At 40.3% G+C, this 17914-nt stretch overlaps 1 protein-coding gene across 1 annotated transcript in view; it reads left to right on the top strand.

Annotated features, from left to right (window-relative positions):
* Lgr4 (leucine rich repeat containing G protein-coupled receptor 4) overlaps positions 1-14679 on the top strand; it is a 104553-nt gene extending 89874 nt beyond the window's left edge. The window contains exons 8-18 of the mRNA XM_057780675.1: positions 51-122; positions 319-390; positions 720-788; positions 2254-2325; positions 3311-3376; positions 4316-4387; positions 6467-6538; positions 7079-7204; positions 8001-8116; positions 8690-8773; positions 11745-14679. Of these exons, the coding sequence (XP_057636658.1) occupies positions 51-122; positions 319-390; positions 720-788; positions 2254-2325; positions 3311-3376; positions 4316-4387; positions 6467-6538; positions 7079-7204; positions 8001-8116; positions 8690-8773; positions 11745-13021 (2098 nt within the window). The 3' untranslated portion in view covers positions 13022-14679. The remainder of the gene's footprint in view (positions 1-50; positions 123-318; positions 391-719; positions 789-2253; positions 2326-3310; positions 3377-4315; positions 4388-6466; positions 6539-7078; positions 7205-8000; positions 8117-8689; positions 8774-11744) is intronic.
* The last annotated feature ends 3235 nt before the right edge of the window (positions 14680-17914 follow it).

Genomic DNA, 17914 nt, shown 5'->3' with positions numbered 1-17914 from the left:
GGCACTCTGGTTTTAACTGGTTTCTAAGTGTTTTTCTCCTGTCCTTCTAGGGGATTTCACAGCAATTCTATTTCTGTTATCCCCGATGGAGCATTTGGTGGTAATCCGCTGTTAAGAACTATGTAAGTATTTTTGAAAGTTTCTTTGAATATATAATCACGTACGGCTATACGTGCGGCTATGTCTAGAAATGCCAGATATCAGCATCAAAATTAAAAAAACCAGGGCTTTCTGATATATGGACACAGGGGACATAGATTTAATCTCTGAGAGCTCACCAGCATATGAAAACGTTGCCTCTTTTGGATGTTTTCACAGCCATTTGTATGATAATCCTCTGTCTTTTGTGGGGAATTCAGCATTTCACAACCTGTCTGAACTGCATTCCTTGTAAGTATTATGCAAGTTTAAAAACACACCTGAATATTTATGCAGCTTGTTAAATAAAAAGCAAGAATTAGCATTGTTGTAGCTTCATAAAGCAAATACCCTTTCCCTGCCCTCTATGTGGCATTTCAGAGGATAACTTTTAACAACATAACAGTATTCTTATTTATGTGAGCACTTCACCAAATTTTTACATGTTTAAGAACCTTCAAGGGATGAAACCAGTTATATATGTTTATGTAATTTATGTAATTTTGAGATTACAAAATGAAAATACTATGAAAGAAAAGTTTGTTTTAAATTAATTTTTTTCTCTCTCTCCAATTTCTTAGAGTCATTCGTGGTGCAAGCCTGGTGCAGTGGTTCCCCAATCTGACCGGAACGGGCCATCTGGAGAGTCTGTATGTGGGGTGCTTTAAAGCCGGGTCATGGAAAGATGTCATTGCAGTCCAGTGTGCTAACAGAGAGCCAGTGCTTTTTACTGATGGCAGTGGATTTATGGCCATTCTTACAAACTTTTGTGACTGTCAAGATGAGTGTATTAGGCTTGAGGTTGTGTAGCTCAGACAGAGTGCAGCCTCCATCCATTGCAGACAGATCTGGAAAGGTTGCTGAGAATAAGAAGTAGCAACTAAATGGCTAATTAGAAGCAGAACTTCAGAAATTCAAAAGCAGGATCCCCCCCCCCCCCAAAAAAAACCCAAAAAAATAAAAAACAAAATAAAACAAAAATCTCAACAAAACCAAAACAAAACCACCATGGAAGAGTTGCAGTATATGAAAATTAATAATGTCAAGTCTTTCAGAATTAAATTTTTATAATTAGACTATGAATACAAAACATATACTAAGGCAGCATACAGATGATTAAATATAGATAAAAATCACATGGAATGGGATGTAGGATGAGACATTTGGAAAATTATTTCGGACAAGATTTTAAAATGACCAAGTCTTGAGCCCCTGAACATCTGACTACAAACAAGATTCCTAGTCAGTGGCCGGTGAATGGCGTAGAGGTACATTTGAGATTTTGCCCTCAGCCTACCAGATAGCCAGCCACCTTGGGCCTTTGTAGCCCAGGGCTATTATCTGTAGAAGCTTTACTCTGGTGCACTATTTTAGTGTTAAGATTTTCATGTAGGGAATAAAAGAAGTTGGGAAGCACCGAGAAAGAGTTCCAATTTGGTCCTTAAGGTAGTTTGTGCTTGCTGAGAATATTGCGCCAAGTAGACTGGAAAGAGTGTACAGTAAAGAGATCAAGGCCTAGAGCAATGATGTCATGCCTAAAGCCCAGGAACTAGATAACACCAGTCAGCTGTGCTCCAGGCATTCAGTCCATATTGGAGTTCTTCTGGACAAAGGGCATGATCAGATTCTTTTACTGCTTGCTTTCTGAAATACTGAAATATTTCACCCTTGATCTGCATAGCAGCAAAAAGAAAGGAGAGGAAAGGTCAGATAGTAGCATACTCTATTAGAAGAAATAGCTGCTGATCGACTACAAGTGGCAAGAGAGGCAGAGGAAAGAGCAAGAATATTTCAGAGTGCAGAGCTGGCTGACAGAAGGAAAGGGTAGAAATGTGATTTGCAGTTGGGTTCAGGGTGCTCTCAAATGTGCTAGGTGTGAGCAGAGATGACAGGTTGGAGGAAATCAAACCCGTTACCTGGACAGTGTTAACACAGTCTTTTTCATTTCTGTGGAGATGTGTTGAGAGTTAGTCCACCTTCCCCGTGCCTACCTTCAGTTGGTAGTTAGGCAGCGGGGTGCACGGGCAGCAGTGCACTGGAGTACGATCATTCACTACGTTTCATTTACTGTCCTGACTTGAACTGTCTCTTAGATGAACAATTGTTTCCCCACAGAACCTTGACTGGGACAAAGATAAGCAGCATACCTGATAATCTGTGCCAGAACCAAAAGATGCTGAGAACTCTGTGAGTTGGGTGATTCTCTCCTTCTCCGTATGCCTCCCTTTTGTGCATCTTACAGACGCTCACTTATTTTGAATGAACTATGTTCATAAGATGGCTTCATGCTTGATTATTTATTGTTGGTTCCTTTCATGTAAGTAAGGAGCTGACTATTTCACAGCGCAGGGAGTATGCACCTGAATTTTGATTTTGGGATTGTTGTATTATGTTATTATGTATGAATTGTTTGGTTACTTTATTTGGAGCAAGGTAAACTAGAAGACTAGTTGTTCTGGTTTCCACTTGGGCGTCACCCCCGGGCACATGCGCATACATTTTCTTTCTCATCCGTAACTAAGCAGATCCCAAAGCATTGAGTCAGGAATGGACCAATTGTAGCTTTCACAGATGTGTAAGCTGACCTAGAAATTAAAAGCGAAGGTGTAAAACTCTCACCCCAACAAACAGTTGGATCCTGATTTGTAAGTACTTAAAGGAGGTAACAAAATAAACGACGGATGGCTGAGTAATTACATGTTACAGTACATTCTCTAACTCACACATGATGCCGCGATGGGCAGAAAACCCAGTGACACCAAACGTTAACGACTCTGACATAATTTCATATAAATGATCTAAAAGATGCAGCAAAGCATTTTAATTAAAGAACAGCCTATGACATAAAAATGTACTGGAAAAAATAGAACTTTTCTAGAAATCTGTTGCTTTACTACTCAACACACCTTTATGCACCTGTTGTGTTGCATGTATGCTGCAGAACTTAATATATCTTAACATATTTTATATTGTCTACATCAGCGCTGCATCCTTTAACTTTATAAATTTCAAGTCTGTGCTAGAGGCCTACAAGCATCTGGGAAAGCCAAGCTGGTTTATCTTGCCCGGCTATCCTCTCTGGAAGACCTTAGTGTTGCTTTCAATGCTTCTAGGCACAGCACTTTTAATGTAGTGTTTTAATGATGGCATTAAGTTGTTCTGTTGTTTTTAGGGACTTGTCTTACAACAATATAAGAGACCTTCCAAGTTTCAATGGTTGTCACGCTTTGGAAGAAATGTAAGTTGACTCTGACTTATTCTATTTTACTGTGGTATACTGTTAGGTCACCAGTCAGTTCAAATAATGAATTGTTACAAGAAATCAGAAGTTTATATAGTCGAGTGTTCTTGTAAATAAAATGTCCTGTGTCTAATGTGTTACTGCAGTGAACATTTCTTTTATGATTTGTAACAATGGGGGCGTTTTCTGTTACCTGGAAGATATCCCCTCTCCTCTTCTTCCCTCTACTCTCCTCCTCTGTCCCCTCCCCTCCCCTCCTCTCCTCTCTTCTCTCCCTTTCTCTCCTCTCCTCCCCTCCCCTCCTTTCCCCTCCTCTTCTTCCCTTCCCTCCCTCTCCCCTCCCCTCCTCTCCTCTCTCCCTTCTCTCCTGTCTTCTCTTCTCCCCTCCCCTCTTCTTCCTTCTCTCTTCTCCTCCCCTCTCCTGCATTCTCTCCTCTTCTCTCCTTCCCTCTCCTTTCTCCCCCTCTCCTTCCCTCTTCTCCCCTCTCTTCTTTCCCTTTCCTCTTCCCTCCCTCCCTTCCTCCCCTTGTTCCCCTTCCTCCCTTCCCCTTTCCCTTTTCACCCCTTCCTCTTCTCATCTCTTTACTCCTCCTCTTTTGCTCTCCTACTTTTTCTTCCTATACTATTTATTATGCAAGTTCTCAAATCTTTTCTCACTAGCCATCTTTCTTCTCTCATATCTGAATAAGATTAGTGGGAATTTAGATAGGGTACCAGTTAACTCCCAGTATAACTTGAGATGTAATATCAGTTAGTCTAACTTTTTCATTTTCTAGATCAAGAAATCGCAAGGTCAGTGTTATACATAAATATTAAAATTTAAAGACAAAAAACTTCACAGAGAACATTATTTTTCAACATAGAATTTTTCCTTCTTGTTTATTAACCCCTACCTTCCCTCTCTTTACCCATTCTTTCTTTCTTTCCTTGTTTTAGTTCATTGCAACGTAATCAAATCTACATGATAAAGGAAAACACTTTTCAAGGCCTATCATCCCTAAGGATTCTGTAAGTTTTTCTGTGATATTTAAAGACAAAAGCTTTGTCAAGTTATAAATTTACATTTCATGGTTATCTTAGGTTTCCTTCTGCTCTGGTAAAATACCCTGACAAAGGGAAGGAAAGGTTTCTTTGGCTCAAAATTCCAGGTTGTGGTTACTGCAGGGAAGTCAAGGTGGCAGGGACTGAAAGAGGCTAGTCGCATGATGTCACAGTCTGGGCCATATGACCTCACATTCCATGTCATATGACATCACAGTCCAGGTCACATGACCTCACAGTCTGGGTCACATGACATCACAGTCCACATCACATGACATCCATAGTCCAAGCCATGTGACATAACAGTCCAGGTCACGTGACATCACAATCCAGGGCAGAGATGTTGATATATGCTTGACCTGCTTGCTAGTCTCTTCCACTCTACAGTCCAGGATCCTCTACCCAGGATATGGTGCCACCCACAGTGAGTGGTTCTTCACACCTCAGTTATTGAATCAAGAGAATGCCCTATGAATACACCCAGAGGCTAATGTGTTGTAGACAATCCCTCATTGACACTCTTGTCTGAGTATTTCATATTGTGTCATGTTGACAATGAAAACTGTCACAATGATTTCCATTTAAGTGTTAATAAAAACACTTAAAATGTGTTTGATATTTTGTAAACAATATTTAGACTTTACCTTGTGATACTTTATAAAGAATGTACTTTTCCTCATAGCTTATTTATGATATTGGTCCTCAGCAGTGAAATGTTTCTAATTTCAAAGTAGGAACTTGTTTGTGTTCAAGTTACAGCGAGGTTTGGTGCATCATTAGGGTGAGGGAAGGCTGACCCCAGCCCATGTGCTATCTGCAGCTTGCCTCCTGTAGTCAGGAATATCGTGGAAACACAGTCAGGCCTCTTGCTGAAATGTTGACTGAAGCTGCTTTTCTCATGCTGAGGCACAATTGAGCAGTAGCAGAAGAAACCATGTCATCCAGAAGATGAAAAGATCCACTCTTTGGCATTCCACAGAGTAGCTTGCTGGTCCTGTTCTGGAGTACCTGTCTTGTTAAAGATAGTACATTCACAGCAGATGTACCCATTTAAAAACCTACCTAAATTTAAGGACATATTTGTGCCTGGCGCTCTACTAAGCCTGGGAATATAGAGGTGGCTAAGGACAGAAAATATAATGTTCTCAGTTAATGCATAATTTTTAAATACAGAAAAGATTTGAAAAATTGGCACTAAGGAGAAATTACACGTATTGAATTTGCTTTTCTAGTGGGTTCCCTTTAAGAAAAAAACAAACTGGAGTTGTGGCTTGGTGGCATTGTATCTGCCTGTTACACACAATACTGAGTTCATTTTTCAGGGTACAGGACCAGCTCCTATCTGCCAGCACTTTTAGAGCGCTGGTAGATGACATCTGAAAGCTGGTCTTTTCATGGGTTTCTGATATACAGGACATGTGTTACACATTTATTCAGTCTTTTAATTAACAATAAGGTCCGATTTAAATGTGGCACTCTTTCCCTGGCTTGTTAGTGCTGTGGTATCAGAAGTTTTCAGGGTGTGTCCTGTAAAGCAGGGCTGGCGCTAACATTGATAGGCGTTTTATTTCCTGCTTTGGGAAAGAATGATATCGGAAGCTCTTTTGAGTGCTCTTGTTTGCTTATTGATTATTAGTCTTCTCTTGTGGCCTCACAACTAGGCCTCGGGAAGGCAAACAATATGAAGCCCATTTATTATTTTTTTTTTTAAAGCTTTGTCAGGACTTGGGCTTTTCCTGCCTGGTTAATAGTATCAAAGGTGATATCATATCACACTGTTTTGGAACGGGTACCAGGATGATAAAGTGAGAAAATTCACAACTGGTTCGAGAGGGGTGCCAGGTACAATTAATGCGACAGGGAACACATTCTAAGAAGACTGTTGTGAAAGAGACTGTAAACATTTACAAAAGGTTGATAGGCAAGATGGAAGATCTGGTTAAGGGATACTCTGTTGCTGCTCCAGGTTAAAGAGTGTAGTCTGAGTAACTGCCTGGAGTTTGGAGCGTTTGTTTGAAATAGTTAACATGTTGCTCTTCGTTGCAGAGATCTGAGCAGAAACCTAATCAGTGAGATTCACAGCAGAGCTTTCGCAAACCTTGGGACAATTACTAACTTGTGAGTAAACGAATGGTCTGTGCAGTACTGTCATGAGGAGTGAACGGCCTACCAAACCTGTGGTCAGGTCAAATATTTAGTTAGTTCTTTCGTTATCTGAATGCTAAGCTGTGATGGTATAGTCACAGCTTCTTAAATGTCAAGACCCATGCTAGATCTATCTTTTTAACACATCTAAGCTTCATTTTAGTTATCTAAAATATAACTAATAGTTTTCGAGTATTATACCTAAGTAAGATAAAATTTTATATCATAAATATCTATTTACGATGTTAATATGTATGCACAGATTTTCCTTTTATTATTTTAACATGTCCTCTGTGCGTGCGTGTGCACATGTGTGCGTGTCACAGTGTGCATGTAGAGGTTAAAAGGCGACTTTGGGAGTGGGTCCTCGCCTACTGTGGATTTGGGAGGTTGAACTCAGGTTGCCAGGCTTCACAGTGCCCCATCAGCTGAGCTGTCTTGGCAACGTGATAGAGAGCTTTGCATGTGACTTGTGTCTTGGAGGGTTAACGTGAAGTATCTTTTGTATTTCAGGGATGTAAGTTTCAATGAATTAACTTCGCTTCCTACGGAAGGCCTGAATGGGCTCAATCAACTAAAACTTGTGGGCAACTTCAAGCTGAAAGGTGCCCTGGCAGCAAGAGACTTTGCTAATCTCAGGTGTGTTTGTTTGTGCCCACTCTTCCTTCTTTTACTTATAGTAGGCCCCAAATTACTGAGCCTCCTATTTTTCTCTCCCCCTGTGGTTTCCAGATTTTTCTGGTAGGTTGTAATTTAGGAGTATTTTCTATCTCTGCTACCTCTAACCTTGCAAACTTGGTGAAAATAGAACATGAGCAGTGTCCCATCATTGTCAAGAGCATGAATTAAGCTCTGAATACTCTCAGATAATGTTTGTCAGGTTTTTTTTTTTAAATGGACTTGTCATCAGCAACAAGATATGTGAAATGTCCTATGTGCGAACTGACAGGAAAACTGTCCTAGAGTCTGCAAATTTTGGGGCTCCTTAGATGGAGCAGACAGAGGGCTTGAGCATATTCTTGCACAAACAGAGAATACGTCCACTTCATTTATATGAGCAAAGTAACAGATGACCTGGGGTATTGATTTTAAATAGACTGTTCATTTCCTATGACACACTGGGCATGGTTCAGACATGTATAAAAGGATCACTGAAATATTTAAATTGCTGCATGGCTGTGAAATTTTAGCTTATGGCTTGATTTGCATCCGGATATTAAGAAACAACTCATAAAAGAGGGACCTCTCAGCTGTGTTCTTGAGGTTTACCAGAACTCTTTTCACAGATGAGGAAACTGGTCTTGGGAGGGTACATAGCCAACTGAAGGCATGTGCCAGGTGTTTCTGGTGCCTTGGCTGGGCTCAGTGTTTTTGCAGGACTAAGTCCTGTCTGCGAATCTGGAATTCAGTGTGTGTTTTATGATTCTTTTCCCAGGTCTCTATCAGTACCCTATGCTTATCAGTGTTGTGCATTTTGGGGGTGTGACTCTTATGCAAATTTAAACACAGAAGATAACAACCTCCAAGACCACAGTGTGACAAAGGAAAAAGGCAAGTGTGTCCACTCTGAGAAACAGAGAACTCCCTAAGGCATTAATCAGCCTGTCTTGTGTTGTAATCAGTTTGAAAAGGATCAAAATGTGAGGAAAGTGGCATTTACTGTGTCACCTTCGTAAGAAAAGAATATTTTATGTATTCTTTTTTTAAAAATATTTATTTATTATGTATACAATGTTCTGTGTGTATGCCTGCAGGCCAGAAGAGGGCACCAGACCCCATTACAGATGGTTGTGAGCCACCATGTCGTTGCTGGGAATTGAACTCAGGACCTTTGGAAGAGCAGGCAATGCTCTTAACCTCTGAGCCATCTCTCCAGCCCCTATTTTATGTATTCTTAGACAATTTTATACATGTATATAATGTATCTTGTAGATATTCAACCCTAGTGCCCTCCCCATTCCCCCTGGCTCCCTCCCCCCAATACTTTTTACCTCCGTCTTTAATGCTATCAAGCCTTATCTATAAGCTGATCTTGCACTAGTGACACCAGAGAAAGTTGTCAGGAAGTTGGTTTCTGCTGAACTGTGTATCATTTGAGTTGGATGTACTTTGTTTTCTATTCAGGTGCCGCTGACGCAGCAAATGTCACCAGCACTGCTGAAAATGAAGAGCATAGCCAGATAATCATCCACTGTACACCTTCAACAGGTAGTGTCCAACCTATGTGGCTGCCATTGCTCACTTTAAGTAACACTGGGTAGATAGACCTAAATGTCTGGGTATGGACGGAGGTAGAGGAGGGGTTAGGTGACCTGATAAAAACCCTCTTTCTAACTCAGCCTAACTAGTTTGGAAAGTCACTTCGGGTTCAACAGGGATGTGCTCAAGGGATGTATGTGTGTGAATTACCCCACCATGTTTTTTTGAGTCAGGGTCTTTTACTGAACCTGGAATACATTGATTTGGCTCAACCAACTGACCACTGAGCTGGAAGGATCCACCTGTCTACAACCACCTCCTTCAGTGCGAGAGTAACAGACAAGGGCCTCTATACCAGGCTTTTTATGAGGATGTTGGGATACAGATCCCACTCCTTGTTCCTGTGCTGCAGGCACTCTACCAGAGGAGCTAGCTCCCTTGCTCCTTCATTTCTTTCTTTGTTTGCTTGTTTTCAGAGACAGGGTTTCTCTGTGTAGCAATTCGGGATGCCCTGGAACTCACTCTGTATACCAGGCTGGCATCACACTCACAGAGATCCACCTACCTCTGCCTACCAAGTGCTGAGATAAAAGGCTTGCGCCATCACCACAGTCTGTCTTAATTTTTTAAATGCAAATTTGCCTTTCTTTCTGACTTACTTCCTCGATCTTATTAGTTCTGCCAAAGTTACCAAAGTGCTGCCATTTATTTGGTCGCGATTATAGTGGCATATTCTGCCTAATATACCAAAGAAGATGGACTTCTCCTTACCTGAGTTATAGAAACACAGAGATTCTGACAGATACCCTAAGACAAAAGCAGTTTGCAATAAACTCCAGATCCTTCTGTGAAATCAGATGCTTTCTGAAGGAAGCAGTAGGCTTCCAAAGACGGAGTCCAATTGTTAGGAAAGTAGCCCCACCCGTCTGAGAAGCAGTTCCCAAAGGATGGTGTTCTTGCCTGACGAGCTCTCTTCTGGCTTGTGTTGGTGGTGGTGGTGGTTGTTGTTTTTTTTTCCTGTTTGTTATTTTGTTTTGTTTGAGACAAGGTTTCACTACATATCTCTGGTTGCCTGGAACTCACTGTGTAGACCAAGCTGGCCACAAACTCGGAAATCACCTTACTCTGCTGATTAAAGGTGCTCCATCTTGCCCAGATCGGCTCTTATTTTTATAGAGGTCTGAATTCTGATATGGAGAAATAAAGGCAAAAAAAGTTCTCTCTTGTAGAACTTTCTAAGGGTAGTACAACACAATTTCAAAAGCTTTTGTTACATGGAAATCAAAAACTGTGTAGAATTGACTTTATCCAATTAAGATGGGGATGATTAAATGGCTCAGGGGTAAGGGGACTTACTGCTAAGTCTGATGACCTGAGTTCAGTCCCCACGATATACATCGTGGAAGGACAGAATCAAGGCTAGCAAGTTGTCCTCTTACCTCCAAGCATGCACCATGTCATATATACACTCTAGATTCAAGATAAATAAATGCACATGTAATTTTTTAAATATATTGTTTAAAATAAGACACTTTATTGGATGTATAAATTCCCATGACAGCTCAGGAAAATTAAATACACCTTTAACCAGCTACAGTATATACTTTTGCTCAGCTTCCTAGTCAGATTTTTTTTTTTTTTTTTTTTTTTTTTGGTTTTTCGAGACAGGGTTTCTCTGGTTTTGGAGCCTGTCCTGGAACTAGCTCTTGTAGACCAGGCTGGTCTCGAACTCACAGAGATCCGCCTGCCTCTGCCTCCCAAGTGCTGGGATTAAAGGCGTGCGCCACCACCGCCCGGCCCTAGTCAGATTTTTTTATTTTGAATTTTTAAACAAAACACTCATTATTTGTGATATAACTAGCATATGAAAATTAACAACTAAGATAAATAATTCATCCAGAATGATGGCTTATCCCTTTAATTCCTGCATTTAGGAGGCAGAAGCAGGCTGCTCTATGAGTTTAAGGTTAGCTTAGTCTATATGGCAAATTCCAGGACATCTAGGGCTAAGGGGAAAAAAAGGACAAACAGCTCAGCTACTAAATGAGTATTCATTGAAACCCAGTCTGTTTTTATACCAAGCTTACTTATAAATAGTTAATATGTGTGATTTAATCTTAGCTCTACTAGCTTAGTGAGTAGCCTTCATCAAGCCAATTAAAGGCTTTCAAATGTCAGTTTCTTTGAAAATCAGGTTAACTGTACCTAACTTAATCTTCCTCTCCGGGTTGCCTTTATTTATTTATTTATTATGTATACAATATTCTTTCTGCGTGTATGCCTGAAGGCCAGAAGAGGGCACCAGACCTCATTACAGATGGTTGTGAGCCACCATGTGGTTGCTGGGAATTGAACTCAGGACCTTTAGAAGAGTAGACAATGCTCTTAACCGCTGAGCCATCTCTCCAGCCCCTCTGGGTTGCCTTTGAAAGCCATGGGAAATAGGTAGAAATGTGTCAGCAAAATATGTGTGCGTACATATGTAGAGACCAGCAAAAGAGGGAGCCAGTATTTACTGAAGTTAACAATACACCTTGCAGCTGATTAAGACTAGTCAGTATGCTTCTGTGTAAGCTGCACATTCTATGAAACAGGTATTATGGTCCACAAGGGATAGGATGGAATCTGTACAGTCTAAGAGGAAGGACAGCAAGATACAAGCCCTCTGATTAAAGATTTCAGTATTTGTACCAAGTACCTTTTATTAGCTGGACATTGCGCTATGTGTATTAATTTTACATAAAGTAAAATTTCTTTTGGTCATGTGACTTTACCAGATATTTAGTTTCAAAAATTAAGGGCAGTTTATTTTTTAAAGGAGCTAGTCTGTGACTATAATATCTTAGAAGTGGTAATCTTTGACTTTGCAGGTGGCAGGCTTATTCCGGATTTAATTGCTAAACCAGACTATGTGATCCACAGTGTTCTCCAACTGTCTTTCATTGTATCCTTTTTTTTTTTTTTTTTTTCTCATTTCTAGGTGCTTTCAAGCCCTGTGAATATCTCCTGGGGAGCTGGATGATCCGCCTTACAGTGTGGTTCATTTTCCTGGTTGCCTTGCTTTTCAACACGCTGGTCATTGTAACCGTGTTTGTGTCCTGCTCGTCACTGCCCGCCTCCACACTCTTCATAGGCTTGATTTCTGTGTCCAACTTACTCATGGGTATCTATACTGGCATCCTTACTTTTCTTGATGCTGTGTCCTGGGGCCGATTTGCGGAATTTGGCATTTGGTGGGAGACCGGCAGTGGCTGCAAGGTGGCTGGGTCTCTGGCGGTCTTCTCCTCAGAGAGCGCCGTGTTCCTGTTAACGCTGGCAGCCGTGGAGAGGAGTTTATCTGCAAAGGAAATAATGAAAAACGGGAAAAGCAGTCACCTTAAACACTTTCGGATTGCCGCCCTCTTAGCTCTGCTCGGTGCTGCTGTAGCAGGCTGCTTCCCCCTTTTCCACAGAGGGGAATATTCTGCATCTCCCTTGTGCTTGCCGTTCCCTACCGGGGAAACATCATCATTAGGATTTACCGTGACCTTAGTGCTGTTAAACTCACTAGCATTTTTATTAATGGCCATCATCTACACGAAACTGTATTGCAACTTGGAGAAGGAAGACCTGTCGGAAAATTCACAGTCAAGCATGATTAAGCACGTGGCTTGGCTGATCTTCACCAACTGCATCTTTTTCTGCCCTGTTGCATTTTTCTCATTTGCACCATTGATCACGGCAATCTCGATCAGCCCCGAAATAATGAAGTCTGTTACACTGATATTCTTCCCGTTGCCTGCTTGCCTGAATCCAGTCCTCTATGTTTTCTTCAACCCAAAGTTTAAGGAAGACTGGAAGCTACTGAAACGGCGCGTGACCAGGAAACACGGATCTGTTTCGGTTTCCATCAGCAGCCAAGGGGGCTGTGGGGAACAGGATTTCTACTATGACTGTGGCGTGTATTCCCACTTGCAGGGCAACCTGACCGTGTGCGACTGCTGTGAGTCATTTCTCTTGACAAAACCAGTATCCTGCAAACACTTAATAAAATCACACAGTTGCCCTGTGTTGACAGTGGCCTCTTGCCAAAGACCGGAGGGCTATTGGTCTGACTGCGGCACACAGTCGGCCCACTCTGACTATGCGGATGAAGAGGATTCCTTTGTCTCCGACAGTTCTGACCAGGTGCAGGCCTGTGGACGAGCCTGCTTCTACCAGAGTCGTGGCTTCCCTCTGGTGCGCTATGCTTATAACCTACCCAGAGTCAGAGACTGAAATACTGTGCCTGACCATTTCCCCCGCCAACCAAATCGCAGCGCTCATGGAGAGAGCTGTCTGTCTTTTGACCTTTCATCTGGGAAGCACTTCTGTAATCACTGCCTGGGGTCACTCAGAAGAGGAGGAAGGACGGTGGCAGTTTATTTCTCAAACCAGACATTTGTGAAGAATGGGTGCCTACATTATGTATTGTTGAAAAAATTGCCATGCCCCGGTGATGTGTGGTCTATTTGAAATAAATACAACTTTAAAACAATTTTATATATGGCATAGCAATATAAAATTAGTTTTTTTTCTGATTCATCAGGTGCAAAGTTCAACCTGTTTCTGAATTAAGCACAAGATAAAGGACAGCTGTTAATATTTTTTAATTGAAAATGTGAATTTATAAAACTGAGAAAAAGTCTTGCTAATTTTACCTAATGTTTCATCATTAATCTCAGGACGACTTACTTCAGGGCCAGAAAAGGGATTGTCTCCCAGTTAGAGGTATGAGAGCTCCAACAGGCATTACCTTCATGTGTTTTCTGTGTCCATAAATCAAAGGTTTTGTTCAAATGATTTATAAATCTAAAACCTGAAGATGTTTTAAAGACAATATTAACAGCTGTTAGATTTTTTTTAAAATAGCAGAACATTTATTTTTGTTTATTATATATTACTTTGGTGAAATCAGTGATTTTTTGTTCCCCCTTCAGTACTAGGACAAGGCAAAAGGCAAATTGCTATGTGGCCCTCGTAGAGATGACAAACTACTAAGTAATACTGAGATTTTAATGTATCCAAGGGGTTTGATGGCTCCATGTAATGTTCCCATTAATAGACACTTCCTAATGCCACTGGCTGCTCTGACATTTCCAATTTTGTTGACATGTTATCTGTAGTTTGGATTATACAGAATGTAAATTTGGGTACTTTTATTTAATTGGAAGAAATTGGTAGTAATCATGACACAAAGCACTTACATTTATTTTGTAGTGAGCTAGTCTGCTATGGTGTTACATGAAAACTTCAATACATTTTTTCTACCCAGTAATCTTTTTTTTAAGCCCACCTTGTAGCTCAGATGCATTGGTTAAACAAGAACACCCATTAAGAGTGGGGAGATCAAAGCTTGTCCTATGTCTTTAAATTCTTTTAATTGATTTGATTCTTACCTGTAGGCTTCTGATGTGTTCCTATAAGGAGACTTAACACTGTGTTAAGTCAGTAGCAAACTCACTGCCATGTTAATTATCCTGGTTACACAAAAACTTAAGCTAGATTGCAGTTTGATGATTAAACTGTATATACTGTGCATATGATGAATTTTTATCTTATGTAAATTATTTTTAGAACACAGGTTGGGAAATGTGGCTTCTGTTCATTTTGTTTAATTAAAGCTACCTCCTAAACTATAGTGGCTGCCAGTAGCAGAATGTTAAATTGTGGTTTATAAACGTGTTTTTGTGTGTATGGTTTTTATTTTCCCTTCTTTTTTTTGACATTGTAAATAGTCTTGGTTGTACATTGTCAGTGGAATAAAAACAGAATCTTTGTATATCAAAATCATGTAGTTTGTATAAAATGTGGGAGGGATTTATTTACTGTGTGTTGTAATTTTGTAAGGTCATCTATTTACAACTTAAATAAAATATATTTACACAGCTGATAAATATTAAATCATAACTTGGTAAGGAAAAGGCTTTCTTCCTAAAATTCAAGTTATTGAAAGCTTTTTTGTTCTTTTAAGAAATAGGTCAGGCATGGTGGCACACGCTTTTAATCCTATCACTCCAGAGGCAGAGGCAGGCAGATCTCTGAGAGTTCAAGGCCAGAGGGCTATGTAGAGAGACCATGTCTCAAAAACAAAAAAAAAACCAAAAAAAGAAAAAACCAAACAAAACAAATAAAACAAAAAGAGGATAGCAGCTACATAAAGTTTTCAAGTAGAGGATACTAAAGAATTATTGGAGATAACCACTGGAAACAAAATTTTCATGCTGTCTATAAAAGTCTAAAACACTGTATTGAAATTTAGAAAAATTAAAAGTTTTATCCCAAATCCAAAGAACAGCTTAAAACAAATTGTGGAAGGGGAGCAGAAAAAAAGTGTATAGCTCAATGAAAACAGTTAAAAACACATTATGGTGTTAACGATAATACTGTTAATTAGATCTTTATTTAAAGGCAAATGATTAACAACCTGCATGATACTAAATGCAATCACTTTTGCCTAGCTGCATAGGACAGCCCTCAGTTTTCAAATGAGAAGATAAATGTCAAATCACAGAGAATTTCAGTAAATCCTTGAGAAGCATAAGATCCAAACCCAATTCTCTCTGTGTTTTTATTTTATCTTATAAGGATGGGTGCATGCAGGTGTACTCTTGCCTGGAGAAAAGTTCGATTAACATCTTTGGGGAGGCTGCTGGAACAGGTTCTCTGATTAGTTTGAAATTCACTGATTAGGCTAGACTGGCTGGTTAGCTAGACTGACAGATTAGGCTAGACTGACTGATTAGGCTAGACTAGCTAGTTAGCTAGACTGACTAGGCTTGACTGGCTGGTTAGGTAGACTGGCTGATTAACGAGACTGGCTGGTTAGGCTAGACTGAGTGGTTAACCAGACTGACTGGCCCAAGCTTCTGCCGCCACACCAGGAGTTTTAAGTGGGTGCTGGGATTTGAATTCAGGTGCTCATGCTTGCAAGGTAGACAGCCCCTTTACTGACCGAATCCTTTCCCTAGTCCCATTCATCCTAATTCTGGATTTAGTAGTGAGTTTGAGTTAAACTCTGAATGTTGGAAAGCTCTATAGCAGAAAGCACAGTATAATTAATTACCCTTCGCCCACACCTTTCACCAAGTACCCACTACAGCTCTGAGTTTTCCACAGCACACAATAAATCTTGCATCTTCACATTCACTAAACCCCTTCAATCCCTCTGCCTCCGGGATTCTTTTGAGACAAGCTAAAACATCATATTGCCTCATCTGTTAGTTAATACTTCAGCGTGTGCAGAAAGACATTTTGAAGCCATAGCATAGAATTGTCATAAGGCTAACTGGCAAAGGTATTAGTTTTGTAACATAGTGACATATTTTTAAGCAAAAGTCACTTTTACAGAAGCTGATTAAAGTGAAAATAAATGAATATGAGGAAGACATTGTTGAGTCTGAACCTTATAACTTCCGGGGAGAGCTAATTTGTGCATTTGTATACTCCTACCCATCTTGACTATTGCCTCTCAGCCCAAGTAACAAATAGCACTGTAAACAGAAACCATAGAGGGGCCTTTATTACAGGCACACAACCATAGCCTTGGGCCATGTAACAGCCTTGGAGCTTTTAAGGCTCATGTATTTCTAAAACATACTGTACTTGGTGGACACAGTGATCCTAGACCATCAAGAATGCTTTAATAAAACATTAAGTGGGTAAGAAGGTGTATAAGATTCTCACACCAAGAGATTTAATGTGGGAAATTGCCAGGGTTTAAAAGGTTTACCGTTATAGATGCCAGGTCCTGAGGTAGCTGAGGATTAATGAGAAAAATAAGGTAGTCGGGTAGTTTATTTTGGAGACAATTGAATTAAGATCCTTGAGGTCAAATAACTTATTTAAGGACACTTATTAAGAGGGAAACTCCTTGTTCAAGGCCAGTTTCCTTCCCTTTCCCCAACACCATTAAGTAATTTCTGTTAGGAGATTGTTTCTCAATCTTTGTGAAGCTGTAAGGCAGTCAGTGTTTAGAGTTACTGATACTAAGGGTGTTTTCTGATGAAAACTATATATGCCAATACTCCAGTACTCCATAACGAGTCAAGCATGAAAATAATTCTACTAAGTCATTTTCCTTAGCTGTACAATTGTCTTCCAATGTCACTGTCTTTTTACTGAAAATTTGCACAAATAGTGCTGTGCCCCAGGGCTACATGACCCTGCTAGTATGTCATATTGTATTCACTGTGGCCTTTGCTTCACCTTTGCGTGCTGGTATTTTTATCATATCTCAATGCCCTGTAAAAAGTCTACACATATAAATTCCATCCGATTTTGTATCTTTGAGCATTAAAGTTGTATGTTGTGTCAGTCTCATTTTTCACTTACATTGTTTCCGACAGTAATGTACATCGGGAGCTAGACAAAGCTGTGTGTGCACTTTTCCGAGCTTGAATAACATGCCCAGTTTCAGTGTCTGCCAGTTTTTCCTTGAGCGCTTCATCTAGATCCCCAATCCCTAAAAGGAGCGTGCCTCAAGGTCCTAGAAAAATACCTTGCATGCAATACTTGAGTATTGTAAACATCATCTTGAAGTTGAATTATCACAACTGTGTGTATCATTTTATTATTTTGTATGAAGATGGTAACTGCCTTAGGCTCTTGATTTCTATGAGTCCTGTCTGCTTTCATTAAATTCAAAAACATTTTGTATGAAAAAAAAAAAGAAAGAAAAATACCTTGCAGCACAGTTTGTGGATTTTTTTGTTATAAAAAGAACGAGGGATTTTAAGGTGTGAACATGTTGGAGTGTGGACACAAACGCTTTTAAAGGCCAGAAAGTTCACACACCCTGACAAACTGCGTTGACAGTCGCTGTCAATACAGTGAAAGACGGTGCTCAAAGACAAGTCTCGGATAAAGTTCTCTTCCCTAAAATGCAGCCTGATGTCAAGACAAAACAAATACAGATAATCACGATTGCTAATTTTTTATGATCTTGACCTTCTGTGAGGGAGGGGGGAAAATCATGGCTTCCCGCTTCTGCCTTTTCCTTTAAAAGGATCTGCCTTAGTGACACCGACACGTGTAGGAACCAAATGGCCTACAGCACCACAGCAAACACAGTAGTCAGGAGGACGCCAGGACCTGGCAGGCGACCCGGGAGGCGCTGAGCTGACGCTATCA

Source organism: Chionomys nivalis, chromosome 9, assembly GCF_950005125.1.
Source record: "Chionomys nivalis chromosome 9, mChiNiv1.1, whole genome shotgun sequence".
NCBI classification, from domain to species: Eukaryota; Metazoa; Chordata; class Mammalia; order Rodentia; family Cricetidae; genus Chionomys; species Chionomys nivalis.
This window is presented reverse-complemented; position numbering and strand designations above follow the sequence as displayed.